General features: G+C 51.3%; 1 protein-coding gene across 11 annotated transcripts in view; it reads right to left on the reverse strand.

The window, feature by feature from the left end:
- Window positions 1-5,774: 5,774 nt before the first annotated feature.
- Window positions 5,775-12,715, reverse strand: part of PRKAG2 (protein kinase AMP-activated non-catalytic subunit gamma 2) — a 247,529-nt gene continuing 240,588 nt past the window's right edge. For 10 of the 11 annotated variants that reach the window (XM_047694346.1, XM_047694345.1, XM_047694349.1 and 7 more), the window contains 2 exons: window positions 12,140-12,233; window positions 5,775-6,901 (listed from right to left, as the gene is read on the reverse strand). In XM_047694346.1, coding sequence (XP_047550302.1) covers window positions 6,870-6,901; window positions 12,140-12,233 — 126 coding nt within the window. In that variant the 3' untranslated portion in view covers window positions 5,775-6,869. The other variant, XM_047694348.1, reaches the window with a different exon arrangement.

Below are 12,715 nucleotides of genomic sequence, written 5' to 3' on the forward strand. Positions count from 1 at the left end.
AGGTGGGGAGCATTCTTCCTCCAGGCAATTTGCAAATAATAGAAGTACACGCTGTTCTCTTTTAAAAACTGTTTACAGTTCTTAAAAAAGCTTATTTCAAAAAATAACATTTAGGTCAACTAATTTATAGTATAATAAATAGAACCATCAGGTGCACAGGTATAATGAACAAATCTTAATTATTCATCCCCAAGTGTTGTGTTAAGATGTCTGAAACCTATAATATGGTAACTTTTGAAGACAACTTTCCTCTCAATGTGCTAAGAATAGGAGTGTGCCCTATTTCTAACAAATGGTTTCACGGTATCAGAAAATGAACCTCTGTCGCCATCTGAGAAACCATGGGTCTGCTTTTTTTATTCTCAGTTACAGCTTTTCTGTTGTGTGTTTTAATTTTAATATGTCTAGGCGAAGAGAAACTTACTTTTAAAAAGAAAACAAATGGCTTACTTTTGTAAACATTTTTTGTCAAGTTTTGAAAACCACTTTTTATTGTGGAACATTTCAGTCACCTCCTTGGTGCCCAGCTCTGTCCCACCCATCAGTCTGTCCCTGTCGTCACCTGACCTTCAGTCACTGCGTTAGGGTCTGCCCTAGTCCAATGTGACCTCACTGAGCTTGATCACATCCGCGACGACCCTCTTTCCAAGCAAGGCCACATTCCCAGGTTTTGGGGGTGAAGACTTCAGTAAATCTTTTTGGGGGACACTATTCAACCCGCAGTAGGTGTTTAGAACTGGGATGAAGAGCGTGGGCTTTGGAATGAGGCCTGTATCAAGTCCCAAAGTCCGTGAATTCCAAGCGGTCCCAGCCTGGCCAGGTTCCCGCGTCGGTGCTCGTAGACTATCCCAGAGCCCGGGCGCCGGCCCGGAGAGCGCCTGGCAGGAAGCTGGCTCAGTAGCTTGTACCTTCTCCTCCCCTTTCCTTTCCTTTGCATTGTTGTTATTTGTGGCGCTGGCAGTTATTAATAGAATGTGGTCAAAACAGGCCTCATCCAGAAGGCGAGATCGCAGCAAGACTTGAAAGCGGTGAGGGAGGTTGCTGGGCAGAAATCTGGGCCAGGGGCCATGGTGGCTGTTCCAGGGAGAGAAAACCGCTGGAGCGAAAACCTTAGCATGGCTCTGCCTTTAACATTTTCATCCTGTGAGCTAGATTGATGCTCCCAAGGGCTGAGATCTGTCGGTGTTCACAGGTGTGGCCCTTGAATTCGAATTGATCAGTACTAAACCACTGTTGTCTTTGATGTGGTTCTGGAAAGTAACAGGGATGATGTCATTCCAGGCTGATTTACTGGAAATCCCCCAACCAGAGACTACCTGCCCCGCCGCCCCCACCTGCCAACTCCTTCCCCACCTGCCACTCTGATCGAATTATCCCAAGGGCTGCTCCTCAAATAGCATTTTTTTTTTTTTGAAGTTTCTGGAAATTGTTTCAGCTGTTAAAAAGAAGACAAGGTGCAAAGAAAGACAGTGCATGGGAATTCTCCAAATATCATGAATGGCTGCTTCTGGATTTTAAGAGGGTCAGGAACAAGCTTATTCAGTCCTTTGCATCACTGCAGGTATGAGGGGCTGTCTCCGTGCACCCGCCTCTCTGGGCTTTTCCACTCCCAGGTCCTGAAGCCAGCCTCATCTTTGTCTCTGAGCAGGTGTGGCTGTCCTTTTCTCCATTCTCCTCCCAGGGGAAGGGAGCTTGGCCCTTGTGCTGTTCCATGCTGTGCCATCCCGGCCAATCGGGGCAGCCCTCCCCTGTGACCGCAGGCGGGGATCTGCGGGCCTCCACGGCCCCTTCTCCAAGAAGGAAGTCCCCTTTGTGTTAGAAAGGGAGCAGGGCGGATGCCCTCAGGAGCCTGCCTTCAGCATCCTCTCCTGCAATCCCTGTGTGGGAACTCAAATGTTAAGGTGTAAGGCAGAGAAGAGGGCTGCCTTGGAGTGTATAGACGGGCTCCATATTCTGCAGTGCCTCTCTACCTTTCTCAAGTAACTGGGCAATTTAGGGGAACAATTTCACGTGCCTAGAGCATGTCATCAGCTCTACCCACCCGCCCCATGCTAGTGGATATAATGGCCTTTACCACCACACCTCAAACGTTGGACGGACGTTCATGAAGCACCCGTCAGGCCCAGAGATGAGCCAGTGTTAGAGCATGGAGATGAGTGGGATACCCTTCCCTTCCTTGAGGGACTTGGGTGACCATCAGCAAGGACATCGGCTGCTACTAACATTGGCGGGTCCTCCCGCGTTGGGCGAGGGCCCTACTGCCCGTGACAGTGTGCGCGCACACACATTCTTGACCATCTCGATAACTGTACAGAGGGCAAAGCCAGGCCAGGACAGGGGAGGGATTTTACAACAGTTTCCTGGTGTCCAGGGCAGGGCTGAGCAGCTCATCTTCGTCCCCAGGTGCCAGGGGGCCTCCAGCGGCACGCTCCGCTGTCCAGGAAGGAGGCAGGTGGACCAGGCCAACAGAAGTGTGACTCGGGGTAGTCGGAGGAGGGAGGCATCTGTCTGTGAGCTGGGGAGAGTCCTGGGAGCCTTCACGGTGCAGGTAGCTTTTGATTTGGCCCTTGAGAGAGCAGTTTAATGTCAGCAGGTGGGAAGGGACATGGGACCAGCTCAGGCTGGTGGGCAGGTGTGGAAGGCCTGGTGCTTTGAGAAGAGCAGGGAGCATGTGGGTTCGAGGCTCAGCGGGAGAGGGTGGCGGGGGGCCTGTGGCGGTTTCTGAGCAATGAAATTAGTATGAGGGTTTTTTTTTTTTTTTTAAGATTTTACTCATTTAATTGAGAGAGGGAGAGCAAGAGCTGGGGGTCAGGGCAGAAGGAGAGTGAAAGCGAGAAGCAGACTCCCAGCTGAGCAGAGAGCCCGATGTGGGGCTCGATCCCAGAACCCTGGGATTCTGACCTGAGCCGAAGGCAGACGCTTAACCACTGAGCCACCCAGACACCGGAGACGATGAGGGTTTTGGTTTTAAAAATGCAGCTTAACGGCTATGATGAATGTAAATTGGGAGGGTCTGCTTGTTGGGCTGATCAGTCTGAGTGCACAGGGGCCATCAGAAACGCGGCCACTACATGGTGTTTGTTCAAGGAGGGAAGGAGAGGGGGAGGGTGAAAAAGCTCGCAGAGGTTGCCAGCGTCGCCCCTTCCTGTGCGAAGGCGAGTCCCACGGGAGGCGCCCATGGGGGACTTTTAGTGGAGGCGTTGGCTGGGCAGGAGTTCGGGGCCGGGGGCTGTCGATACAGATCGAGGTTTCCTGAGGGTGACCCTCTCCCTGTTCCCCTGGCCAGCCGTGCGGAGGACTTCCGGCCTGAAGGGTGGTGACGCCACAGCTCAGGAAGCCAAAGAATGGAGGGCACAGGCTGTGCACCTGCTGCAGGTGGTCTGGGGTGGGGGAGGGTGTTGCTCCCCTTCCTTGGGTCTGTGCTGGCCAGGAAGGTGTCAGGCCTGGTGGGGAGCAGTTTGAGGGTCCCTTGGTCTTTACACCTGAGGCTGTGGCCGTAAGCAGCCTGGGGCGTAGCCTCGGGCCATTTCTTCTTTCTCCCGGGCCTCCGCAGCGCAGTTTGGAAGAGGTAGGAAGGAAGGGCAGGGACCTGTTCCCAGGCACGTGCGCTGGGCTGCGAGGGAGCGGCTCTGCACCTGGAGGAGGTGGACGCACTCCTCCCCGGGCCCGGCAAAGGAGCACTAGTGACACGTGGTGGCGTTTACCTGCATTCTGGGACTGTTGTGGGGGTGACTGGTAGCCAGAGCAGGAGGGAGAGGGCCGGAAGCTCCTGACATCGGCAGGTGGGGGCAGCTGTGAGGCGTGTCCTGCGTCTCCAACCCACCAGACAGATGTAGGCCCAGGCGCTTGTGTCAAACCAGAGCAGGTGCCTGCGATGTGGGCTTTCCAGGGGGAGCCCGTACCTGAAGTCCGAGCAGCGTTTCCTCGTCTTCAGATTCCCGTCTGTGAGGTTCTTTGGAGGTGGAGGTCAGCAGTATTCAAGCATGGAAGGTTCTAGAAGGAGCTAGGTACCTGGCTTTTCTCCGACCTCCCTGTAGGAAGGATCTTCAATCCCTCTGAGAGCCAGGTGGGCTCATACCTCCTGTGCCCTCACTTCAGTCAACGTCTAAGGGAAATTGTGTGCAGCATGTTAAGTCCGAGAAATAAAATCAGGCCACGTGTCTGTAAGTGAAACTCACTTTGCCAGTATCTCCCTGCGGGTTGGGATCTTCTCCCGAGGGTGCTAGGATGCGAAGCAAAATTCTCTTTTTGGTGAAAGAGCTTTGGAAATAAATCCTCTGGAATCCACCTGTGGAGTATTTTGATTGTCTCCCTTCCCAGAAAGGCTGCCTGCCGAGTTTTCCCTCCCCAAAGACGGACAGACTCGGTAAGAAAGTAACCAATGTAACTAAAATATGCGGCACATTATACAAGTTTTGGGCTGTGTCTAGGCTCTTTCCTTCCTGGCATCTTGGGCTGGATACCTGTGTCGGGGGGGGGGGCGTCCCTATGTAGCATCTGTGGCCTCTGCCCCCAGATGCCAGTAGCACCCCCTCCCCCCGCTGTGGTGACAACCAAAAATGTCTCCACTTCGCCACGTCTCCTAGGATCCAGCATCTCTCCTGGGTGAGAACTCGTGGTTTAAGAGGATTGTCTGCTCATGCAAGTGTTTCTGTAGGAGGATCTAAGGAATGTCATTGGTTCAATAAATCTGTTAAGTTTTTCTTAGAGATTAGAACATAAAACAGGACGGATGTCCTCCTTTTCTGGAACAGATGTGGTTAGTGTTGATCTGCTCTTTCATATTCATCTCTCATTTGTTCACAAGCCTTTGGGGGCCGTGGGCTCCCCCGTGGTGTGCGCTGGCACACGGCTATGTGGGGGTGGGGGACGGACCCAGCAGGTGCCAGTGAGCCTCCCTGGGAAGAGGAGGCTTATCCAGCAACGGTGCCAGGTGGTTTCTCTCAGGTCAGCTAGGCTCTTCCCTTAGAATCCTTCCTTCATCTGGCTCAAGTGCCACTCTTCCTTCTTTCTAGAAGGGCACGGAGAGGACACTTAGCAGAACCTGATCTTTTATCAGTTACTGGAAACAACTCCAAGATAATAGCCCCCCCCCCCCCCGCCCCCGTCAGTAGGTGGCTGTGCCTCTCCGGCTGAGGCGCGGAGCTGACCCTTGCAGGTGTATCCCGAGCTCTCGTGCGGGGCCGGGCACGTTTGCACAGCCCCATGCCCTCCCCTTCAGCCGGAGGCTGCTGGATGGGAGTGCGCCTGTGGGAGGAGACAGTGTTAACACGTCTCTGTGAAGGGCCCCGAACTATGTTCCAAAGCCGAGTATATATGCGTCACACGTCCACGCGTGGTGCAGTCTGTGCACACTCGTGTGCACCTGCAGACCGGTGTGGGCTGAAAACGGAGGTTTTGGCTTCCAAAACTGTGTCATAGGAGCTTTGTGCCTTTTCCCCTTTCTCCCAAATATTACCATTGGCCTGAGTCGCGACCGCAGTTGTTTCCACAGGGAAACAGAGACATATGCTCTCGTACTTGGCCTCTGAGGAGATGAACAAAGTGACAGCTCGGCACGTGGAATCTGTGCGTCAGTTTCTCATTAAATATATTGTGTTTAAGAACGGAGTGGTAGCGTTTGTGAATCAAGTCATGAGGGCTTTTTCTTTCTGATGATCTTTGAGAATTCATGTTCTTCATTTGGGGAGAGAGAGCTAAAGGGGAAACTGCGTGTAGATTTTTCGTATGTGCTGAGAGACATGGCATTTTAAAGAACTTCTTTAACAAAGCAGTCGATAATAAGATTTATTTTAATTTTCCAATCTGCCAAAAAAAAAAAACCCCAAAACAAAAAATCAAACTATACTCATATATATATATACAGTGTCGACATTTTCAGAGCACTTACATTAGGAAACGCTGTGTTCTTTTCGACCATATGACAATACTGTATATGCCACAATAAAATTTACAAAAACAATCGCATCAGCAGTCATACAAACATCATGATTTTACATTTCAATACACAAGAAAAAAATAGACATCTTCCCGGCACTTTTGTTTCCTCCTAACCGCTGCCTGTTTCCAGTCTAGCAGAGCAGGTCTCCACACGTGCTTTCAGACACTTCAGCTTTTAAAACCTAGCAGTGGCTCTTTCCGACGTCCTATCCCCTCCAGATCCAAACCAAAATGAGAAATCTGCCATTTGAAAATAACAACCAATGGTTTCTTAATGGGTACAGTGAAGCTTCCCCACCACGAGGTGTAAAAAATCGCATGAAAGTAGAAATAAATAAAGCTGTTGTAAAGCAGTTTTGTTTACATTATAGTTCAGAACAGACACTTCAACGTAAAACTGTCATTAAAGTTTTATAAAGTATTTATATCCAAATTACAACTGTTCGACAAATCTAATGAAAACAAACTGATTTGGTAAAGGTCCAAAGACTTTCGCGCCCCAGCACCGTGTGGCTCCAGCCGCCATGGGCCGCAGTGATGACATACGCGTGTTCTGACATAAGGCACTAGGTCTGAAAAGGCCATGCACTCGCCTTATGTCGTATTACCTGTTACAGACCAGTGAATTCTTTGAAATTAAAAATAAGAAAAATTTCAGGACACAGTGCACTTTAATAACATACAGCACTTGAAATTGTTCAGACAAAGGTCTGAAAACAGTCTTTTAATGCAAGCCTGAATCTTCAAACACATAAACTCTGTTTCTTATGCTCAGTTTCAGTATCACTGGAAAAAATACCCATCACTAAACCCTGATATACATTCTCAGCCATTTGACTGTCTTCTGTCACGGTCAGTGTTCATGAGGCAAAGCGTGACCCAAAATCTCTGTTCAGGTTCTCCTCTAAGGACTTCTCCACTCACAGTGGTCATTCTGCTTCTGCCTCCTTCTGTTTGGCACCTGTTGGTAGATGGAGAAATGACAGTCTCAAAGGAAAGGAAAGGTATGTCGCAGCTGGGCCTGTCTTACACACAGGAGCAGTGGTCCCGCCCCCCTGACCCCCGGCTTGGTGGTCTTCACCCATATTCTGCAATGCCTTAGAAGAATGTTCCAGAAGTTGGGAGCCAGGGACAGGAGATGAGCAGGTGGCTCCAAGTGCCTCACAGACCATCTGCTGCCACAGCAGCCCACTCCGAATCTGTGTTACATGTCAGAAGCCTAAGTATGCAAGACTTAGTTTGAAAAAGAGAGAAGCGGTGCTAACAGTGGAACTGCTAGAATTTTTAAGAGGAGGAACACGTGTTTTAGTGAGGGTGCTGCACAGTACTGCTGCCCCGGAGGCGTGCCCCCTCCTTGGTGCTTCGCTTCCCTGCACTCTGCCCATGAATTTGTTCTTGCCTTGAAGGTCTGCGGCAACCCTACATCAGGCCAGTCTACTGGTGCTGTTGGCCGAACAGAATTTGTTCTGCGTCCCGGTCACATTCTTGTAATTCTCACTGCGTTTCAAAGTTTCTTATTATTTTACCTGTTACGGTGATCTGTGATCAGTGACTTTTTTTTTTTAAGATTTATTTATTTTGAGAGAGAGAAAGAGGTGGTTGAAGGAGGGGAGGGGCAGAGGAAGAGAATCTATGAAGCAAACTCCCTGCTGAGCAGGGAGCCCAGTGTGGGACCTGATCCCATGACCCATGAGATCATGACCCGAGCCTAGCCAACTGAGCCACCCAGGCGCCCCTCAGTGATCTCTGACGTCACTACTGTAATTGCTGGCCTCAGGAACCACACACACATAAGAAAGCAGCTTAATAAATGCCTGTGTTCTGCCTGCTCCACTGACCAGCCATTCCCCGATCTCTCTCTCCCTCTCCTCCAGCCTCCCTTGTCCCTGACACACAACAGTACTGAAATCAGGCCAATTAACAACCCTACAGTTGTCCTTAGTGTTCAAGTGAAAGGAACAGTCATGTATCTTTCACTTTATATCAAAAGCTAGAAATGATTAAGCTTAGTGTGAGAAAGGCATGTCGAAAGCCAGGCTTCTTTAACCAAACAGTGAGCCAAGCTGTCAAGGCAAAGGAAAAATTCTTGAAGAAAATTAAAAGTGTTACTCCAGGGTTACCTGGCTGGCTCAGTCAGAAGGGCATGCGACCCTTGGTCTTGGGGCCGTTAGCTGGAGCCCCAAGTTGGGTGTAGATTACTCAAATAAACTTAAAAAAAAAAAAAAAAAAAAAAAGTGCTACTCCAGTGAACACATGAATGATAAGAAAGTGAAACAGCCTTGCTGTTGGCCTGGAGACAGTGGCAGTGGTCTGCACAGGAGACCACACCAGCCACCCATTCCCTTAAGCCAAAGCCTAATCCAGAGCAAGGCCCGGACTCTCCTCCGTGCTGGGACGGCGGGGAGGTGAGGACCTGCAGAAGGAAAGTGTGCGGCCGGCCGGGGCGGGTTCAGGAGGCTCCAGGACGGAAGCCACCCCCGCAACACCCAAGTGCAAGGCGAAGCGGCCAGGTTTGCAGACGATCTAGCGGAGATCACCGATGAGGGGGGCCGCCCTGAACAACAGGCTTCCAGCGCAGCCGGAGCCGCCTTCTCTTGGAAGAAGATGCCAGCTGGGACCCTCAGCCCGAGAGGAGAAGGCAGCGCCCGGCTTCAAAGCTTCACGGCGGGCGACCCTCTCGCGAGGGGCTAACGCGGCGGGTGACCTGGAGCTGAAGCCAGTGCTCCGTGACCGCTCTGAGAGCCCGCGGCGCCTGAGAACCAGGCCACGTCGGCTCTGCCTGGGCTCTGGAAACGCAACGAGGAAGCAGCAAGAGACCAGAAGCAGGAGCGGAGCCCGAGGCGGGGACGCAGCTGCTGCAGGCTCAGGCTCAGGCGGGACGGCACGTGGAGGCGCTTCCTCGGGACGAGCAGGGCCAGGGGCGTCCTGAGCTGCCGGCGGGAGCCACGACGGAGGGATCAGAACACGACGGAGCCGCGCGGATGAAGCAGCGGCAGGGCTCGAGGGGACGGACTCCAGTTCCGAAGGCGGTTCCGTGGGTTAAACGCCATCGGGCGGCACCGCCTGCCACCGAGCAACCGTTCGGGACGGAAGAGCCATCGGTGCGACAAACCGCAGGGCCGAGCGGGCCTCCAGCGCCAGCACCCCGACGGGTCAGCAGCCGGCAGCGCCGCCGAGACCCTCCACCCGCAGAAAGACCGACACGCTGAGAGCTCAGATGGTGGGTCGCACGTTTTAGCAATAAAGTCTTTTTCAGTGACGGCAGGTACGTTGTCACGTTGTCATTTTTAAAATTCTGGACCTGCTTTGCTTTCCTGTAGTGGTCTGGAACCGAACCCACAGTCTCTGAAGTGTGCCTGTACGTACTCATGGAAATGTTTTAAAAAGCCGTGCTGTGTTTACGGATATTTGCTCGTAACACCTACGGTCTGGCTGGCATATTTCCAAGTGGGTAGCAGGAGTGCTACCCCTCTCCTCGTCTCAGCAGCTCCTGTTTCAGCTTCAGGCACGAGACGACTTTTGAAAGAGATTCACCATCTCTGAGAACAAGGGGCTAACAAGCTGTCGCTCCTGCTCTCAGATCTGGCACTCACTCTTTGGACAGTCTGAGTTTCACAAGGAGCTGGTGCTAAAGAAACTTATGACAGCGAATCGGTATCCTTCATGGGGGACTGTGTCCATTAGCTGTTGAAATATATAATCTCTGGTACCTTTTATTCATGTTTACAGTGGACACTTTCTAAAAGTGCCTCTTACTTTCTAGTCCGTGGATACCCACCCAGCAGCGTGGCTCCTGGGTATGGTGCACCTTGTCATGCACAAATGGCTCCGTGCATGTTTTGGTTTCAACTCAAGAGTGTCCTTGGAGGATGCAGGGCCCGTGTTCACCTCCTTGCTCTACAACTGGACAGAGGCTAACTGAGCTGAGCAGCTGCACCCACTCAGGCAGCTCCGAGGGCCTGAGGGGCACACAGGCAAACTGGGCTGGACTCCTCTGAAGCTTACACGACACCGGCCCTCACGTGTCTGAGCATCTCAAGGGCTGCTGATCTGAAGCGGGCCAGCCCCGTGCTCCAGGAGAGTTCTCCAAATGTTCACTCGTAATCCAGTTATTAGGAACATGGAACATTTTCCTAAATAGTGTTCTACATACTACATTGTAGAGAATGCTAATTCGACTACTATCTTTAGAACGTTATTTCTATGGTAACGTACATTTCAAATTCTGGCTGTGGAACAGGGATCCTCCCCACAGAACCCTATTAGGGACTTAGAAGTTTTAAAATATCAAACAGGGATGGAAATGTAAACTCATCCAGCCCAATAATCTCAATTTTATTTAAAAAACTTAAACCTAAAAAACTTAAAAAACTTTAAAATAAAAAAAGATTTATTTTAAAGTAATCTCTATACCGATGTGGGGCTTGAACTCACAACCCTGAGATCAGGAGTCAGATGCTCCACTGACTGAGCCAGCCAGGCACCCCAGCCCACATTCTCATTCCTACGGCCTGTGACACTAGGCATAGAGACCGAGATCTTGGCTTGTCTGCTCTTGATTTTGCAAGGCACGGGGAATCTTGGCCACAGGACAGAGAAATTCACCCCGACGCTGCCGGGCACATGTGTGCCTCGGCCCAGGGCCGCTGTCTGGAAGAGGGCTGCCTTTTTCTGAAGGTGCCAAATTACGTGCCTGCAAGGAGGAATCTGCTGAGGGCCTTCTCCCGCTGCGCACGAGGGAGCCATGGAAGCTGCAGGCAAGTGGCATCGCACTCTCTGGACGGCCTCGCTCCTCTGCTTGAGGTCACATGTGTGAGATCAAACACAGCGATGTGCGGTCACGGTCAGTGCTGTGGGGCATTCTGCAGAACGCACGCCATGCAGCCTGGTGCTCCTGTCAGGTGTCAGGGTTATTTCCGGTTTGGGGTTAATATAAATGATGCTGTCAACAGTCTCATATTCACTGAGTCGTTTTATCACTATTTCATGATTATGAAGACTATTGTTTCAGATTCCCTAACAGCTGACATTGGAAATGAGTGTCCTTGGCCCCGCTGCTAGAGTTTCCGGATTTGGCGACAGCCTCCAGGCGCTGCTGCTCTGTCAGCATCGCGTCCTTCCTCTCACGCTGTGGACCAGAAGTCAGTCTCACTGGTGCCAGGGATCCCTTTAAGACGGGCATCTTTAGGTTATAAGCCAACTGAAACCTCGTCTCAGCTAGTTTGATTTCTGAACTCAGGAGAAATCAGTACTCTGGTACGTGCACTTTGACGTTTGATGTACACTTCAGACTCTCAGAGGTGACTCCCTCTGCGGTCTCTGCCTGCCCTGGCACAGCTCAGTCCGGCCCACGGCGGGGCTGCTTGAACTTCCCAGGGGTGGGGACGGGAGGGGCAGAGAGGAGAAAGAGCGGGCCGCAGTCTTAGGACCCTTCAGGCACCTGTCACTATTAAACATGGCACACAGGAGACACCAAGCCTTCCGCCCCTCTCCCAGCCTGCTCGCTGACACTGGCCTGAGGGCTTGCTCAGAGTTGACCTGGCAGAAAATGAAGTTAGCCACCAATGCTGTTTGTTAGTTAATGTAATTTCCAATACACTATTAAAGGAAGAGTTTGTGTTCGGGTCTTTTTTTTTTTTTTTAGAAGATTTTATTTATTTACCTGACAGATCACAAGCAGGCAGAGATCGGGCAGAGAGAGAGAGAGGAGGAAGCAGGCTCCCTGCCGAGCAGGGAGCCCGATGTGGGGCTCGATCCCAGGACCCTGGGATCCTGACCGGAGCCGAAGGCAGAGGCCTTAACCCACTGAGCCACCCAGGCGCCCCCGGGTCTTCTGTTTTATATAATCAAAACACTAATAAGTTTTTTTTTTTTAAGGGTAGGTAACGGTCTCAATAGTTAGAACCCAATGCATTTCCCCTCCTGTGTTTTCTAGGAAATAATCCTAAAAATAAAGCAAAACTGAAGAGATCTTAGCTTTTTAATGGTGATGAATCTGGCAACGAATGCTCAGTTATTCAGGCGCTGTGGTTGTGGACGGGATGCTCCTAAGAATACTTTCTAGAAACTATTCTCTTTCACCCAACTGGAGCAGTAAAACTACGAAGGAAAACCACACAACAAGTGACCACGGGTTACAGAGGCCCGGGCGCCAGAGAAGCAGCCGCTCCCGGCCCGGGCCTGCGGCTGGCGCGCGTACCTGCGGGCGTGAGGACCAGGGCCTGCAGGATGTCCGAGAGCGAGATGATGCCCACGATGCTGTCCACTTCGTTCACTACCACGAGCCGGTGCACCTGCCAACGGGACAAGCAGCTCCCGAGTCAGAGTTCACAGAAGGTTCCACGGCGGCTACCAGCAAGTAACGTCTTTCATATACTAAGCCAGGAAGACATCCCAGAAGTAAGAGACAGAAACCATGTCCAGAACCACAAAAGGTCTCAGGCTCTCACGTTAAGATCAATGCTGACTTCAGCGACTTGTAGGAAAAACTCGCTAGCTGTGTCCCGCTGTGCTCAAATTCTGGAAGATTAATATATATATGATACGACCCAAAACGTGAAGTACAGTGTAGCCATAATACTCTCTTAAACGTAAGTTTTTACATTTTTTTAAAAGATTTTATTTATTTATTTGACAGACAGAGATCACAAGGAGGCAGAGAGGCAGGCAGAGAGAGAGAGGAAGAGAAGCTGGCCTCCTGCTGAGCAGAGAGCCCGATGCGGGGCTCGATCCCAGGACCCTGGGATCATGACCTGAGCCGAAAGCAGAGGCTTTA

The sequence above is a fragment of the Lutra lutra genome, chromosome 11 (assembly GCF_902655055.1).
Source record: "Lutra lutra chromosome 11, mLutLut1.2, whole genome shotgun sequence".
Taxonomy (NCBI): domain Eukaryota; kingdom Metazoa; phylum Chordata; class Mammalia; order Carnivora; family Mustelidae; genus Lutra; species Lutra lutra.